Source organism: Sphaerodactylus townsendi, linkage group LG07 (genome assembly GCF_021028975.2).
Source record: "Sphaerodactylus townsendi isolate TG3544 linkage group LG07, MPM_Stown_v2.3, whole genome shotgun sequence".
Lineage (NCBI taxonomy): Eukaryota > Metazoa > Chordata > Lepidosauria > Squamata > Sphaerodactylidae > Sphaerodactylus > Sphaerodactylus townsendi.
Window position 1 is genome coordinate 80,580,050 of NC_059431.1, and position 16,703 is coordinate 80,596,752.

The window sequence follows — 16,703 nt, forward strand, 5'->3', positions numbered from 1 at the left end:
TTCTTACATCTTACACAAAGTTCTGACTTTTTTATTTGAAAATCCAAACCTGTCAGCAATGCTACATACAAGCATACATACAATTTTTTCCCTGTGGATCTATAAAGAACAAACAAAATGGACCTGAAAGGTAGATTCAAGCAATCAACTTTTCTCTGTGAACTAACTCATATCAAGGAGTAATTATTATGCCTCAAGTTCATATTTTCTGTGTACTTGTTTTATGAAAACATGGCAGCAACAGAATCAGTTGAGTTAAAACTCTTCATACAATTTCACGTTATTGCAAATGCTGAAAAAAATCCAGTGCACAGTACAACATTGCTCATCTATCTAAATAAACATTCAGGAAGCCATTATATTTGTAAAGTTCACACATACAACTTCCTGTTGTTTGTTCAACAATGGTGGCATGAATTCAAAATGGGAAGATAGCTCAACACCCGTTTCCAAGTTGACTATAAGGTTAGTGTCCCAGTTGTGGCTTTGCTTATCTCTTCATTTCTCTTTAAGTTTTATTCACCAAATATTGTATGAATTACACATCTCTTGCATTATTGACATATTTGTCACAGGCACTTCTACAAATCAAAACAAAAAACTTCCTGTGCATATACTGAAATTGCGGTACCTGAGAATACCAACTGCTGCTTATAGCCAAAAAGAGAATTCAAAAGAGTAAAAAAGATCTTCCTTTGGGTAGAATTCTACAGACTTTATCAACCCTTACTGATTAATTCAAAATGCAAAGGTGAATACTGGCTCGTGAATACAGTGCATGGTGGTAAGTTTCATCATCTTGGGCTTAATGGGTAAGACAATGGGTTGGTAAGGGCATCTGCTGGAAATAATCTAACTCTCCTTCTTGCTGCACCTCCCAAAAAGTCACTCCTGAGGGTCAGGGACACTTGAGAATGGTGGGATGCAGCACTGGAGTCTGTACTGGGGAGGGATCGAAATCCTATCTCCCCTAGAGCAAGCAGAAATATCCTTCCATTCAGGTTGGGAATAACATGAATCCTACCTCTGGCCTTGAGAACAAGCAAACAGTGTTATTTCTGCTAAATATCACCTGAAAATAAAGAAGCTAGTCATAAATGAATGACTGTGTGCAATTGTCTTCCAAAAGCAGCAAGACAACTCATCTCTTTCCAAGACCCCTATTGATTCTTGCTGGAAGAATGCGAATGTTTTGCCAGATTAGTCTTTGAAAGCTGTTAGCCTCACAGTGCTTTCCTGCAACACACTGGAAACGTAGGATAAACTTTTTGAAAAACCACATACCCCATACATTTATATATCCTTTTCTTAGCTTTGTCAACTACTTCAAGGACCAACTTTACAAGCTTAGTAAGTGGACACTGCTCATTTTTACTGGAACCAGGAATGAACATGCTTTCAGAACATTCCTCTAAACCACTACTTTAGAACTACTTCCTAAAGCTGTGATGTTCTGGTACACAAGAACTGCATTTTTTACATGAACAGCATGATCTTCTAGAGACAGAATGTTGAACGTTTCCAAGCATTTTATAGCCTGTTATGATAATATGTGAAGCAGTGACACATAGCAAAATGACTACAGATTTCTAATGACTACAGACGACAAGACAACTACAGAGTTCCCTTTGGATAGTCAAAAGAAAATCTAATATGCAAATCAAAAATTTCAGAAACTTGACAAATGTGTATTCATTGCTAATATGCTGCTAGGCATCATGCTATTTAGAAAAATTTAGAAACATGACCAATAAAAACTTATTTAAAAGTAATCTATTAGTTGTTTCATAGGAAATGTTTGGCCTTCCCATCTAAACAATATAAAATCTCTGCATTTCCCCCCTTCTGTTGCGTAAACTAAGCCTGTAAATGGCCAGCTGCCTGTGGTGATAATACTTGCATCAAGGAAATAAGCTATAGGAGGTGGGGGAAGGATTTATCCTCTGAAGCCACAGATAATAATGATATATGTAGACACAAGGGACTGTAAAAACAATCTGTAGATTTATTTACAAGACTGATGTAGTCCACATGCTTCACCTTATGTTATTTAGTTACATCTGTCCTCTGATGGCAGTAGGGGTAGAAATCCCACTGTATTGCAAGAACATGTCACATAAAAGATTTTTCAGGGCAGATTGGGATGAAAAGTAACCACTGGCATCTGCAGACCATCGTTATAGATTGTCAGAGGAGTCCTGTGTGCCTTGTTCCAATCAAGAGGTGCAAAGGCAAGGAGTGCCTTTATATTTGGGTTTGTCACTGGCCTAAAAGGGACATCACCATCTGCATGTGGAGTGCCATCAAGTTGCAGCCAATTTACAGCAACCCCAGCAAAGGTTTTCAAGACAAGTGGGAAGCGAGGTGGTTTGCTATTGCCTTCCTCTGCAGAATCTCCTTGCTGGTCTCTCTTCCAAGTATTAACCCTATTAACCCTACATAGCTTCCAAGCTCTGATGAAATCAGGCTGTACCACACTGCCTTCCTTCCAAACACCACAGTAGCTGCTGCAAATGAACCTCTGTCAATAGCCAAAGACAAGATGAAAGCAATTTATGTTACATTTGAAATTAGTTTGCTTTCCACTTCTTTAACACCCCAAGTTTCCACTTTTTTGAATTAAACTGTCTGTACCATGTGTTTCACAAAACTCATAAATAAATATTTAATAATCAAGATTTCATTAGCACAATTAATATACCAAAGTCCAAGACTGTCAAACCTGTTTTCCTAAGTTTACCCTCACTGTAATTCTAAAACTGAGAATTTTCAAATAAAGTTTACATTCACAATAAAAATTATAAAAGATAACTTTTGCGGATGGATTTATTCCCACCAACAATAGCAACCTGGTGGTATTCAAAGAAATAAAGGAAACAACATGTTTCTATAGTCAGGCATACATATTTGAAAGGAAGTATTTTCATCCTTTAAAAATGTTAATTCAACAGATGCTGTTTTCCTGATATTAACATTTTGAAGCATTGCACAAGTAGCTGTATATAGCGAGTGTGCCTCCATGTAGCCCAAAATGTTAATAAACTGAAAAATATTCATGAACCAAAGACTTGTGTAATGATAAAATAATGTACATTACCATCCTGCATTCTCCAGCAAGTTCCTCACAATGGCCTGAGGGACTGAACAGTTGTAATAACCCATGCCAATATAGGATCTCCAGATCTTGTTCTTGCTGGCAATACTGTGTAAAGTTTCAAGAATTTCATTCTCACCTAATTGAAAAGAAAGTTATAGTGGACATCTTGTGAAGGATTTAATAATGCTGAACATTTTTGCAGGCATTATAGTACTAGCTAAGAGCTGCCGCCTGCTAGAGTGGTCCTGAATCTCCTACGCTATGGCTTCCTTCCTTGCTTGATTTCATCAATTAGTTGCATATCTTATCTTCATCAGCTTTTATGTCTGTTGTAATCCACAGAACTGAGTCAAAAGGCCTTTACTGTATAGACTTTTATATGCAATTGATATCTCACATAGAACTTCTGAATCCTTTTTTATAAACAGGGCAACACACTGAACGGTAATTTTGAAAGTTTGCAACACAGAATGTAAAGGGCCTCTAAAGGAGCTGAACTAACTTACTCTTCCCATAGAAGTCCCTAAAGCCTCTAAAACAGAGGTCACCTCTGAGCCTGTGTCACCTTTGGAATTCTAATATGTGGTGGACCGAACCACAACATGGCTGCCACAAGAGGTGAAGTCTGTAAAAAAAAATGTCAGGGAGTGAGGTTGTAAAACTTTGAGAGTAACTAACATTTCAGGCAAAAACTTTGTAAAACACATGCCTTTTAAAATTCACATATTATTTTAAAATATTTTCTTGTGCACACACAGAGTAAATATTGAGCTAGGTAAGAACACTTATATGGCAGCATCTGTCTCAGTTTTGTAGGTATCTAACCTGGCTATCCCTTTTGTATGAGTTCAGCAAAGACACCATCTGGCCCCTCCTTCTTTCTAAAAACACTTGCCCACCAACACCTTTTCCTGGTGCCTGCCATGTTGGGGACTTGTACTCTAAAACATAAATCAGTAATCCCATTTTATTACAAGCAGCAGATATGTGGTATCACATAGGTCTTGTGTATTCTTACAAAGGAGTGAACTGCCCTAAGATCATGGCATCCAGCTGGCAGTGTTTTAGAAGGCTGTGATATCAGAGCAGTCACATTGCAGGACTTGACCCAAAGGGGAAAAGTTTCACAAGATTTATCGGAGCTATTTCTTTACTACAACCACGCTTTGAGAAGCTGCTGAGGTTCAGGGGACCCTCTGAACAGTATACCATGCAACATGGTCTTCTGCAGGAAGCAAATGTATTTGGCAAGAATAAAACAACTGTTTTCTATTAACTCAATTCATTCTTGGAACCTCTGGAACTATAATTCACTAGCAAGCCTTGAATGACACACATGACCAGAAGTGTATTGAGGGGAAATGGCTCCCGGGAGCAACACCTCCTCCAGGCCCTCTGCCCCTGCACGCTCAGGGGCAGGGGGTGGAGCTTGGACCGAGTCCCCCCTGCAGGCCAGCTCCTGCTGTCTCCAGGGCCTGGAGAGGGCAAAAGCCGGCCTGCATGGAAGCCGAGGGTGGGGCTCAGACCGAGCCCAGTCTCTCTGCAGGCTGCCATCCCCAGGCCTGGGGAGGGCAAAAGACAGCCTGCACGGAGGCTGTGGGGCAGGGCTCAGCGGCGGGTGGCCCAGGCTGGTGCCGCAGCCACCCACCGCTGAGCCCAGCTCCTTCTCCTCCCTGCAGGGGAGCAGGGCTCAATGGCTTGAAGCTGGGGCATACGCTGTTTCATCATGTGGGGGTGCCAGGTGCCCCCCACATGACTGAAAGGCATGGGCCCAGGGACATAGGGGACCCTGTGTCCCTATATGCTGTATGCCTCTGCACATGACTACCTTGGGCAACAGAAAAACCACTGAATTTATATCTGGTGGCGTGGAGGTTATCAACTACCACCTTATTGGTACAGAAAAACAATCTCAGTAGCCTTCACTGCTTAAGTTATACTCCTATCTGTGAAAATACCATTTACTTTGCTCGTGCTAACTTGCCACCTGAGAGAAGGCCTTCCGGTGGACAAGACTATTTTGAAACCTTCTTTCTAGTCAGATGGGCATTGTATTGGCCATTATTTAGATAATGCGGTTTTGCTGAGTACAGCATGAGTACACAATACTGCAGATTAATAATGAACATGCTGAGGAAGCCCCCATTCACAGCTATAGACAGAAGAATTAACACATGCATATTTTAACAATGCAATCCTAAAGAGTTACTAGTTTCTAAATCCACTGAAATCAATAAGATTACAGCAGTATCACTGTTTGGGAATGCAGCGTTGCAAGTTCTCAAAGGCAGACTAAATCTATGTGATGTGGTGCAGTAATACAATTCCAGGTTGTGATTCAAATCAAAGAAACATTTCCTCGAAGAGGCAACAAATATAAGTATGTTACACAGACATGAAACAGGCTTTCTATGGTCCTCATAGGAAAACACACTACAAAGAAATCACACCCAGTAAGAATGGTGTCAAAAAGGAAAAACTTTGAAGCATAGGATTCCAGGTTTGATACTTTGGATGAAAAATTCAATATTTGGAGACTTTTTCCCTATATGCATTAAGTGACCAAGTTGATTAAATTCACTGGTGAACAGCTAATTAAGGCAAATTACTAGAACAGTAATTTGCCTTAATTAGCTAGTAACAGAATTAAATCCATAGAGGTCAACAAGAAATGGTTGCCAATTCATTCTCAGGCAACTGATCCATATGGACACTTATTTACATAAATCTTTAGTTTATGCAAGGAATGAGATGCCCTTCTGCACAAATTAAAAAGTTCAGATATGTTCCTCTTAAGAAACATTTTAAAGTTGGGCAGCAATTCTTCCCATTTCATATAGGGCATATCCAATCCAATATAATCACTGTTCCTTTAACAACTGTCATGAACAGGAGTGATATGGGCATATTATAAATTACTGCATACAAGCTTAGTTTAGAATAATTTTTTAATATTAAGATGTTTTAAGCTCAAATACATTTTGGAATGCGTGCCTTACATCAAATAGAAATAATTATTGTAAATAGAACTTGTAACTGTCCACAACAAAGTACAATAGTGCGTAAATCACGAAAAAAGGACTGCTTGAACAAATACCCAGCTAGAAGATTCCAGTATCTACCAATAGTGATTGAGCCCTTCATAAAATGAAAATCTTGGCATGAATTAGAAATGAAAACAGTGGCTTCAGTGGAATCACAAAACTATCCAAAGAATCAAACTGCATATTTAGTTAGCCTAAGTAACACACAGTTGACAATGGAACATTATCAGAAATAGTTTCCTTTCTTAGCAAAACAAAGAAGAATGTATTTTCTGTGGAGATCGTTAACAGACGCCTGACTCACAGGAGAAGCACTTGCTCAAAGATGATGTCTTCCCTCATTTAGGTCACGCAGCGAACACATTTATGACCTATTCAATGTAATCCAAAATGTCAATTGCAAAAGGTGATTTATCCAATTCCTCTTTCTGGTCTTGCCATCCCCACCCCAAATATTATGGGTTTTCCAGAACATACCAAAGCTCTCCAATACACAAATGTACTTATGCCTCAGTCTGGCAGTTAACACCACAAAACACCTCATTCAAAAACACACTGTATGTGGTATACTCATCAATAAAAAACACGTGACCCATTTATTTATTTAGGAACTTGAAATCTCTAGAAATAAATATCAACAGAACTGCTGCTGTTTACTAGGACTTGTTAAAAAATGGAGGTGGTAGTGTTTTTCTTGACTGAATCTTGTATAGTCTCCTTAAAAAGACAGTTTAAAAGAACAAGCAGTTTCATTACTCGATCACAATACAGATTTTAAAGTGGTGTTGTTCCCTTTCCAGTTACTAAGCCGAATTGGTATTTGGTTCATAAAAGTAAAACAGACTGAATAAAGTAAAACAGACTGAATGCATAAAAAACTTCAAATGGAAGTACAGGTAGATAACATTAAAAACTAGAATGAGGATGGATGCTAGATGTAAAAAGGACATACTCAAAGAGGTGGGGGCAGCCCAGTATTCACTAAATATCACAAACTTGACCTCCTGAAGTGCTTTGGTCTATGTGTCTCTAATACCCTGATCCTAAATACTAGACTGACAAGTCAGGGATTCCAGAATATTAGGTTAGTTAGCTCTATGTTTTGAAATATTGCGATGGCAAAACCTTAGGCTGCCAACCAGATTTCTTAAGCATATTGAGATCAACCCATTAACAAATTACTTCAGTATTTATCTTTATATTATGGACATTGGACTTTGATTATGAATCTAATTGCTTAATTTGAGGCTCTCCCCTCCATTGTGCAATGAGAAAGCTATAAAGCAATGTACTCGATGAACAGGGAGGAGGGAGATGGAAATTCGAGGACTGTAAACACCCATTAAGAAACACTTGGAACTTGGCCATCCTCCTCAGACTGCTGCTTCCAGTTTTCTAGGCCAGCAGCTAAGATGAAATACATTACAACAAACCTACTACACTGAACTTGAGTAATCATTCAAAAAATGTAGCTAGCATTTTTTTTTTTTTGCTGAATCAATACCTACAACTGACCTTGCTCATGTTTCTGGGCTGTGAGTATTGCATAATGATCAGATGTAATGATCTTAACGTACCAAGAATAGAGTTCATTGATCTTTTGGCACCGTTATCTCAGGAAAGAGAAAGGACACTGTGAATTCAGTACAATATTAACATTTATGGGCAGGGCGCTACTTTCACCTGGGAGGTAGTCCACTTTCAGCTGAACTTTTGCTACTGCGTGTCTGGAAAATTACGTATTTCTACATTCCACAAATGCTGTTTATACCAGCTAAATGCAGATGTTCCCAAAACTGATTTGAAATATAAGCAAGCACCACCTGGGGTATGTGATTAAGATTAATTTTGTTAGAGGAAAGACATTGTTAGGTGTTCTCAATTTAGAAACTGAAGTTACAGGACAAGGTGGCATTCTTTTTGTTAAAGATATAGCTGTTGCAGTTTGCACTGAATCACAAACAATCCAGGATTTATGAAACTAAATCCAACTCTATAAATGCAAATATTTTTCATGGTTTAGGGAGGAAAATAAGGAATGACCACGTCTAATATATTTGATTGGAGGAAGGAGAACTCTACCTTCTCTCCTTTTCATCAAAAAACGAGATATTGGTAGTAGGAAGAAGAATACATGAAAACATTTTGTAAAGGCAGGGGTTTAAACACTTTAAACAAACTTCTTCCTCTGACTGCCAGTACTGCATGAAGCCTTGGACCACCAAGGACACTAAACTATTTCTGCTGTTGTATAATATGCTTTTAATCAAACAGCAGACATAAAAGTGAAAGTCATGAAGCAGTCTATGGAGAAAAAGTAAAGCTTCCTATGATTATAAGAGAAGCACTGAATTTCCATTAGCTAAGATGCAAAAATCAGTTTTGTCCATGAAGATGCCATTCTCTCATCATTTAAACTCTCACCGGGGATAGTTCATTTTTACTGACATTAAACTAGCTTTAGATTCTACAGTTCTAACTATTCTATTGGATTTATGTCTATCATTGCATAGAAAATAAAATAACAAACCTTAAAAAAGACAAGGGAAAATATACACTGAATCAGAACAGACATGTATCAAAAGACTATTCAGTTCTATCTGCTATTACCTATCCACTCACCGCCACCTCTCAATCTTTACAATTCAGGAGAATATAAAAGGACGTGTATATAATATGTCAGTCTTTAACATAATGCCTATATGCCTCCCAAAGGTAAAAGTGAAAGCCAGTGGAAAACATGGTAACAGGTAGAGAGAAGACAATGGAAGAACAGAATTATCTCTGTCCTAATGTACTATGAATAGTCAGCTTATTTCAGGAGACTAGCAACAGAGTTCTCTTGGTGGATGTAAACTCAAAGGGCATGAATGCCAGAGAATAAACTGTCTGTGAACCTCTTGGAAAACAGGAGAGCAAGAACAGGGGCTGAGCTGTAATTCAAAAACAAAACAGAGTGGGGTGGGGTGAAGAACATTTTTTTCCAACACCAGATGTGAATCATTAAACAATTGTTAACGTGTGAGGCTCTATATAATTTAATGGAGTGAAACACTGTGAATTTCTCGTTCCACCCTGTCTTTGCCTTCCCCCCTTCAGTCACTTTATGTTATTGTTAGCACTGATCTTATGCTATTTCTTAGTACAAAGTGTTCAGTAACAAGATCTTGCAGAGGGAACTTTGCTTGTCAACATGTTGACATGGTAATTGGATCAAATTATTAATTGTCCACTAAAAGATATCAGATTAGGCAATATGGTGACCTTGTACACTCTCATTCTTTTGAAATAAAGTTCCAGTTTATGATTCTGAGACATCCAAATGTCAATAACCCTATGAGGTATTTTACCAGGGAAGTGCAATGTTATGCAACAGTACACTAGATTATTAGCTTGCCAAACAAGACTTGCTGTACCCATGAGTGGAAATGTCACCAGCTGTTCTTTCCATGTTATCATTGACTAGGCAGCCATTTATAATACAATGCTACTAATTCATATCAGTGATCAGTAGACCCAGATAAAGTTGATTTATTTAAAGAAACAACAAGGATGATTAATGATAATTCATAGCCTGTTTGGTCAGGTATATAAATCAAAAATATAAATAGATTTAATTTGACCACTGTTACTTTTTTGTCACTTTTAAGATCTACTGTGGAATGTTTCAGTAAGTTACATTGCTACCACTAATATCTTAGGATTTGTTACCACACTGCAGAGACTAAAATGAAGTTCAGTCAAACTCCAATGTTGTTTTAACCTATGTAAGATAGCTCTGATGTAGAAGTCCATTTGCAATAGACTGAGGCCCTTTCTGCACGGGCCATAAACGGCGGCTTGGGGACGGCAAAAACGCCGTCCCCAGGCCGCCGTTCGCACAGGGGGCGCAGCTGCGTCGCAGCCGCGCTGCCCTCGCGCCGGCCGCCTGTCCCTATGCCGGCGTTTCCCCAGTGCGCTCGGAAGCGCACTTGTTGGGAAAACGCCGGCTGGAAGCCACCGCCGTGCGAACGGCAGCGGCTTCCCGGCGCTCCCCCCCCGCTCCCTGTACTTACCTTGTCCCCAGGCCTCCGGTGCGTCGCTGAGGCCCGGGGACACGCCCCCCCACCCTGCGCCGCTGGAGCAGGCGCGCAGGGCGTGTCCCCAGGCCTCGGCGACACGCCAGAGGCCCAGGGACACACCGGCTCTTTCTAGGACCGTCCGTGCAGACGGTCCTAGCGTCGTCGGGTCGGCGTCGAGTACACCGACCCGGCCGCTTCCGCATTCGTGAGGAAATGGCCTGAGAAAAGAAGTTGAGACGACTGTGAGGCCTTGATTTGGAAAGGGCAACAATACTCACCTCAAACATACACACAAGTTGGTGCTTCAACACTTAACATGCAAAGCAAATAATCATTGCCTCAATTTCCATTTAATATTTTGAGCCTTGGGAAAATGTACTTATTAATAACACGGCTACTTTGAAGCAGGACATCCAGACCTCCTATTACAGATATGCACTTATATTGATTTATTTTCTGCTTTCCTCCCCATCTAGGACTTAAAGCACCTTAGGAGATTATTCTCCTCTCCTCCATTTTCTCATAACAGTAGCCCTGTTTGTGATGGGCCTAAGGTCACTTACTAGCATCCATAGTAGAGTGGGTAATTAAACCCAGGTCTCTCAGGATCCAACACTCTATCTTCTATGCCACAACGGCTCTCAGAAACTTTAAACAAGATTGTTCTGTGTATAATTCACACATTTTCCATAACTCATGCATCCTTCACTGTGGACCTCTTCAAATACATCCAAAGGGTAGTTGGGAAAGGATAGGAATCACATTCAAGTTCATTTTTTAAATAAAGGGTAAAATTTATAGCCATAAAACTTCATATTTGAGACAGAATACTTACATTGAAGATTGCAAATGCCTTAGCAGACCAGGTGCTCAGGAGCAGCAGCAGCAGCAGGCCATTACTTTCACATCCTGCATGTGAGCTCCCAAAGGCACCTGGTGGGCCACTGCGAGTAGCAGAGTGCTGGACTAGATGGACTCTGGTCTGATCCAGCAGGCTAGGTCTTATGTTCTTATGTTCATTTTGCACTGGGATACTTTACCCAAGTACCCTCCCTCTCAATCTCATTTAGCAATAAGAAACTGCATCATCTTTGTCACACTAATAATCCGTTCACTAATAGTCTAGATATTTGTATGAATAACTTAGATTGTTACATGAGATTTACTGATTTTTTTAATCATCCTTCCTCAGTACTGAATCTTCATAGCTGTCTTATTTAGAAAAAAACACCTATAAATTGTTACATTAATATAAAACTTTTTGTTAATGAAGAGAGAGAGAGAGAGAGAGAGAGAGAGAGAGAGAGAGAGAGAGAGAGAGAGAACTTGGCTTATCTTGAAACTAGGGCCCCATCCGCATACGCAAAATAATGCGTTTTCAAACCACTTTCACAACTGTTTGCAAGTAGATTTTGCTATTCCGCACAGCTTTAAAGAGCACTGAAAGCAGTTTGAAAGTGCATTATTCTGCATGTGCGGAATGAGCCTAAGAGATATAAAATAAGACCAAGGCTGACACAGTACAAAATAAAGTAAAAATATATCTTATCAGTTAAAATTCCCTACGTGTTTTACCAACAGGCTCCTTCAGGGAAGTCTGCAATATATAATATGGAGATACATACTGGCAGTTCATTCTGTTTGCAGCTTCTGTTTGTGATATTTCAAACTAACCAGATTGAACTGGTCAGGACTCTCACAGAGGCCGCAAGGCGTAAGGTTTACACTCAAATGGCAATTTGCTGCTGAGCAACGTCAAAAGAGAAATCAAATTATATGTGTGCTTACATATTAAAACATTATCATGGATTAGATTATCCTTAGTCTTCAGGGAATTTAAAAACTCCCAGGCTGTATCAGTACAACTGTTTAATCAAACCCTGCTAAAACAGTCTAGGTCATTAGCGTGTTTTCTACAAAGAGTTGTTACATACCATTTTTACATTAGGTGCTTAGGAGATATTTATAGGACTAAAGATAAATGCTGATGTATACTTTGTCCCCACAGAATAATACAGGAGACTCTTTGAATCATAAACTGTTACTGAATGACTACTAAGAATGCACTAATGTATGTAGTTCTAAGCAAAATCATTCTGACTAGTTTTAAAAGGATCTCTATAATGAACCAAGAGATTAGTATGATAGCTGAAGTAAAGATCATTTGATAATAAAGCACAAGGAGGAACATCTCTCTCAAAAGTGATATTTTTCTGGCATTCCAGTGACAATAACAGTATTTACATCTCCCAGATAGTAGCAATCTGCATTTGAAATGTTGATATTCTGCCTGACAAAGTTTCTGTGTATAACAATGTAATGACATTTTACGCAGCCAAAATGCTTAATGATGGTTCAAAAGATAGTTTTGTAGATGTTTGGGATAACACAAAACTTGTGCCAAATGTTTCAAATGCATCTGGGCAACATTTATGCATTTCATCTGTCAGATCTTAGACTATCAGACCTTACAAGTACTGTAAAAGTTTTCATCTTCATTTTACACACATACACGTTATCTCCACTTATTCATATGCTACTGTATTGAGAAACCATCTATTAAAAAGCAAGATGAATAAAGACAAAAGGTTTGCCCTTGTTTGGGGAAAATCCACCCTACAGTTAACTTCATGTGAGAGATTTTAAATGGCAATCTTAGCTTTTGAGTTCAGCATCACTACAGATTTTTAAAGTGATGAAAAACTGGATTTGGCCATACAGTTATTTTAAAGCCTATTAATTAATTAATTGAGCAGCATTGAAAAGCAGACAGATTTCATATAATGGCTTAGATGTATCTGGGTAAAAGACACACTTACAAATATGGTCATCCATCTTCAAAGGCCTTTGCAAGCCGATGTTGGCTGGAATTGTTTTACCAATCAGCTCATCAATACTCTAAAAATACACCAAAGCATCACATTAATTAAAGACACATTTAAAGTTCTACACTTCTAAAGCTTACCCTCAAGGCAGACAAAGGAATGGCAATACAAAGCAACAGAAGCAAGGAAGGAAAGTCTCATGAAACCTCTTCTTATTTTTAAAACAAACAAAAGCTTTTGTTTCTGAAGTCTCTTTAAAAAAATTGATTTTATCCCCCCCTCCTCCCGCATCCCCACCTAAATGATGCCTTCTGAAATGAGCCCAAATGGCTTCGAAGGGTGCGTGCATCCACTGATGTGGATGAAACTACAAAGACAAAGAGGGCGCTAGCCAGGGGTCGGATGAAAGGGGAGTGTCGGGCTAAGGTCTTCCTGGGTGCGGGTGTGTTTAATGGAACGAGGAACAGGCATGAGCAAGACACTCGGACAAGAGGGGATCCCGCGCAGCTTCCTCACCGACAGCCCCACCGTCTGGAGCATCTCCCGTTTGTCTTTGTCCCCCGGACCGATGTGCCGCTCGGAGAAATCATCGTGCCTGGGCAGCAGCTTCTCGATGTGCCTGGAGGAGGTCGAAGCGGCGGCAATAGCAGCACCGACCCCTTCCCCGCCGGTGCTGCTCCTCCTCAGCCCCGCCAGTCCTTGCTGCCCCCGGCGTCCCCACCGGCTTTGTACCTTCCTGCCCCCCAAGACGCTGCCATAGGGTCCGGCCAGGTGGGCTCCCCGGCTCACGAGTCGCCCCCACTGCTGGAAACAAGCCTGCATGCTGCCCACGGCCCCACCACTAAGGCGCGCAAGTAAAGTTGTCTCGCTCCGTGCAGACTGCGTTGCCCTCCGCGCACCTCCTCGCGGCGGAGCCCCCTTATAGCCCCGCGCCAACCACAAACCCAAGAGGAGGGGCTCCGGTGGCCCCGCCCTGCCGGCCCCGCCCCATCGAGGCCACCTGCTTTGTCAGGCAGTCACCCCCCCCCACCCCCCCGAGGCGGTCACAAGGATGGGCGTCGCTGGGCGGCGGAGGCGTCTTCCGTGGCAGACAGCCCAGTTTCACGCGTAACCAGCCAGACGAATCCTGCCAGCCCATTTAATCAGCCGGCCCGTCGGTCTGCACGAGGTGCGCCGTTGCCAGGACATTTCCATGCCCGCCCGCAGGCACCTGTTGCCCTCTCCCCCTGCGCCCGCCCGCGCCCAGTTTTTGCTGCCTCGCTCATCTCCACAGGGCTGCGCGTGCCCACCTGCGGCGAAAACGCAGCTCGTTTCATTTCTAAATTCTGACTCCCGCCCTCTATGCACAGGTCTCCTCCGGACCCGGACTCTAAAGTTTAAATTCCACGTCGGTGTTTTGGATGCAAGACTCCCACTTGTTGCCAAACTAATCTGCTTTACAATATTCCCTCGTCTTGAATTCAGACCACAGTGCTTGAAAACACCCGGAACAACATATTTTACAACTGTTATTTGGGTGGGTGTGTGTCTTATAAAACTGTTGTATTTGATTCTGTCATGACCTCCTTCCCCCTGCAAAAGAGCTAGTTCCTTAGCAGCAGGGCTGATCTTTGCACTTCACACACAAACTAGGGATTCCCCCCCCCCCCCCCGCCCTGCACATTTCATCCCCTCTCCTGGTTGCCCAAAGAAGACAGCCGCTTCTATTCTCTCTAATCCCTTTAACTTTTTAACACCTGCAGTGTGTGAACAGCCTAGCAACGAATTAAGTAACTGTGGTGCTTACTGTAGGGCTGAGACTTCTGATGACAGTGAACTGTAAATGATCTGAAATAACTCCCCATGCATTTGGTTGCAGCTATCTAGTCAATTAGATTTGCACTAGCAGGCAAGAAAGGACATTTGTTTGGAAACTGCTGCATGTAAACTGAACTACAGCAACTTTCATGCAGTGTAGTGGTGAGACTGGCATCTGAGAGACACCCCCACCCCCCAAGTTCAGATCCTTACTCTGTCAGGGAAACTCACTAGACAGCCTTAGGCCAGTCATTTTCCCTCTGCCTGACCTTTCTCACAGGGTGGTTGCTGTGTGGATGAAAAGAGGAAGGGAGGATCAAGCTGTAAGAAATGTCGGACTTAAAGATCAAAAAGAAAGATCCATTATACATTATGATCTAAAGAACATAGGATCCTAAACTGGTAACAATACACAATCTCAAGAATGAAGGCTTGTGCAAATGACTAGAGTCCTAGTTTAAATTGCTCCATGTGACTGATGTTGTTACTACGTGGTAAATCACTGACATCCATGCAAACTGGATAACATGATGTGAAAGCCATTTACGCTTCCGCTATATAAGCCTGCATCTCTGTAAGGTTCAAAGACTCTTACATTGCTTGCAGCTATACTTACCAGCCTGTAATAAATGAAGCACTGTATTTGATCTTAGTTACTTATATGATTTCCAAGCCAACTTTCACCAGACCACATTTTCATAGTAAGCTTATAAATAAATCAAATGAAACACAGTATCATAAAAATGAAATAATTATCACTAAAATCAGTACTGAGTAAAACCAGTGCATTTAAGGCCCAGGACTGAGCTGCCAGTACTATGTGAAACTTAAAATCTCTTTCTTGCTTGCTCTTTAAATCAACAAAGTCTGGATATAAAGAACTTATTCTTTTATTTAAAAATAATGAACCATTTTTTTGCTTCATAGTTTTTTGCTTCATAATTTTTTTCAGTTTCAAGTTTGATCCTATTTGGAAGTAGGAGCAGCAGTGACGTAGGAGGTTAAGAGCTCGTGTATCTAATCTGGAAGAACCGGGTTTGATTCCCAGCTCTGCCACCTGAGCTGTGGAGGCTTATCTGGGGAATTCAGATTAGCCTGTACACTCCCACACACGCCATCTGGGTGACCTTAGGCTAGTCACAGCTTCTCGGAGCACTCTCAGCCCCAACTACCTCACAGGGTGTTTGTTGTGAGGGGGGAAGGGCAAGGAGATTGTAAGCCCCTTTGAGTCTCCTGCTGGAGAGAAAGGGGGGATATAAATCCAAACTCTTCCTCTTCTTCTATTGTAGTTGCCAAGATTATATTTTTCAGAATCCAGGCCACATTTTTCATGTTTTTTGAGTTATTATATTACAACTTGACAACTGAGCCATTAAAGTTGTTACTCTGTATACCAGACAACATGCACACTTACAGTGCAATCCTTTGCAGAGTTACTCCAATCTAAATTCACTGAAATGAATGGGGTTAGACTGGATTAACTCTCCTTAAGAGTGCACTGTTAGACTGGTAAGTCTGAGTGTGCTCCAGTATCTATTTGCTCCCCACATCACTCTAAAATAACTTTTTCTAGTCACTTCTCCTTCCTAAAAGCTGCTGGATTAGATTCTCCACCTGGCTTAAAGGTTCCCCTGCCCTCCATCTGCGTAGTGACCCACATAAAATTCTAAAAGCAATCTTTTGCTAAGTGGTAAAGCATGTTTACAAGCTTGGAAGTAGGACTGCCAACTTCCTGCTATTAAGAACAATACAATACAACAACCTTTATTAGGCATATTAAAATAGGCTCCAGAGCATTACAGACATTTATGAAGTACAAATCAAAAGTACATTCAAAACACAGACAGATAAACTGTATCTAGCATTGGACGTTACTTAG

The 16,703-nt window shown here is 41.0% G+C and overlaps 1 protein-coding gene across 1 annotated transcript in view; it reads right to left on the reverse strand.

Annotated features, from left to right (window-relative positions):
* Positions 1-13,983, reverse strand: part of GLDC (glycine decarboxylase) — a 45,541-nt gene extending 31,558 nt beyond the window's left edge. Inside the window, exons 1-3 of the mRNA XM_048503833.1 lie at positions 13,544-13,983; positions 13,022-13,100; positions 3,098-3,233 (exon numbers count right to left, since the gene is read on the reverse strand). Of these exons, the coding sequence (XP_048359790.1) occupies positions 3,098-3,233; positions 13,022-13,100; positions 13,544-13,849 (521 nt within the window). The 5' untranslated portion in view covers positions 13,850-13,983. The remainder of the gene's footprint in view (positions 1-3,097; positions 3,234-13,021; positions 13,101-13,543) is intronic.
* Between the last annotated feature and the right edge of the window lie 2,720 nt (positions 13,984-16,703).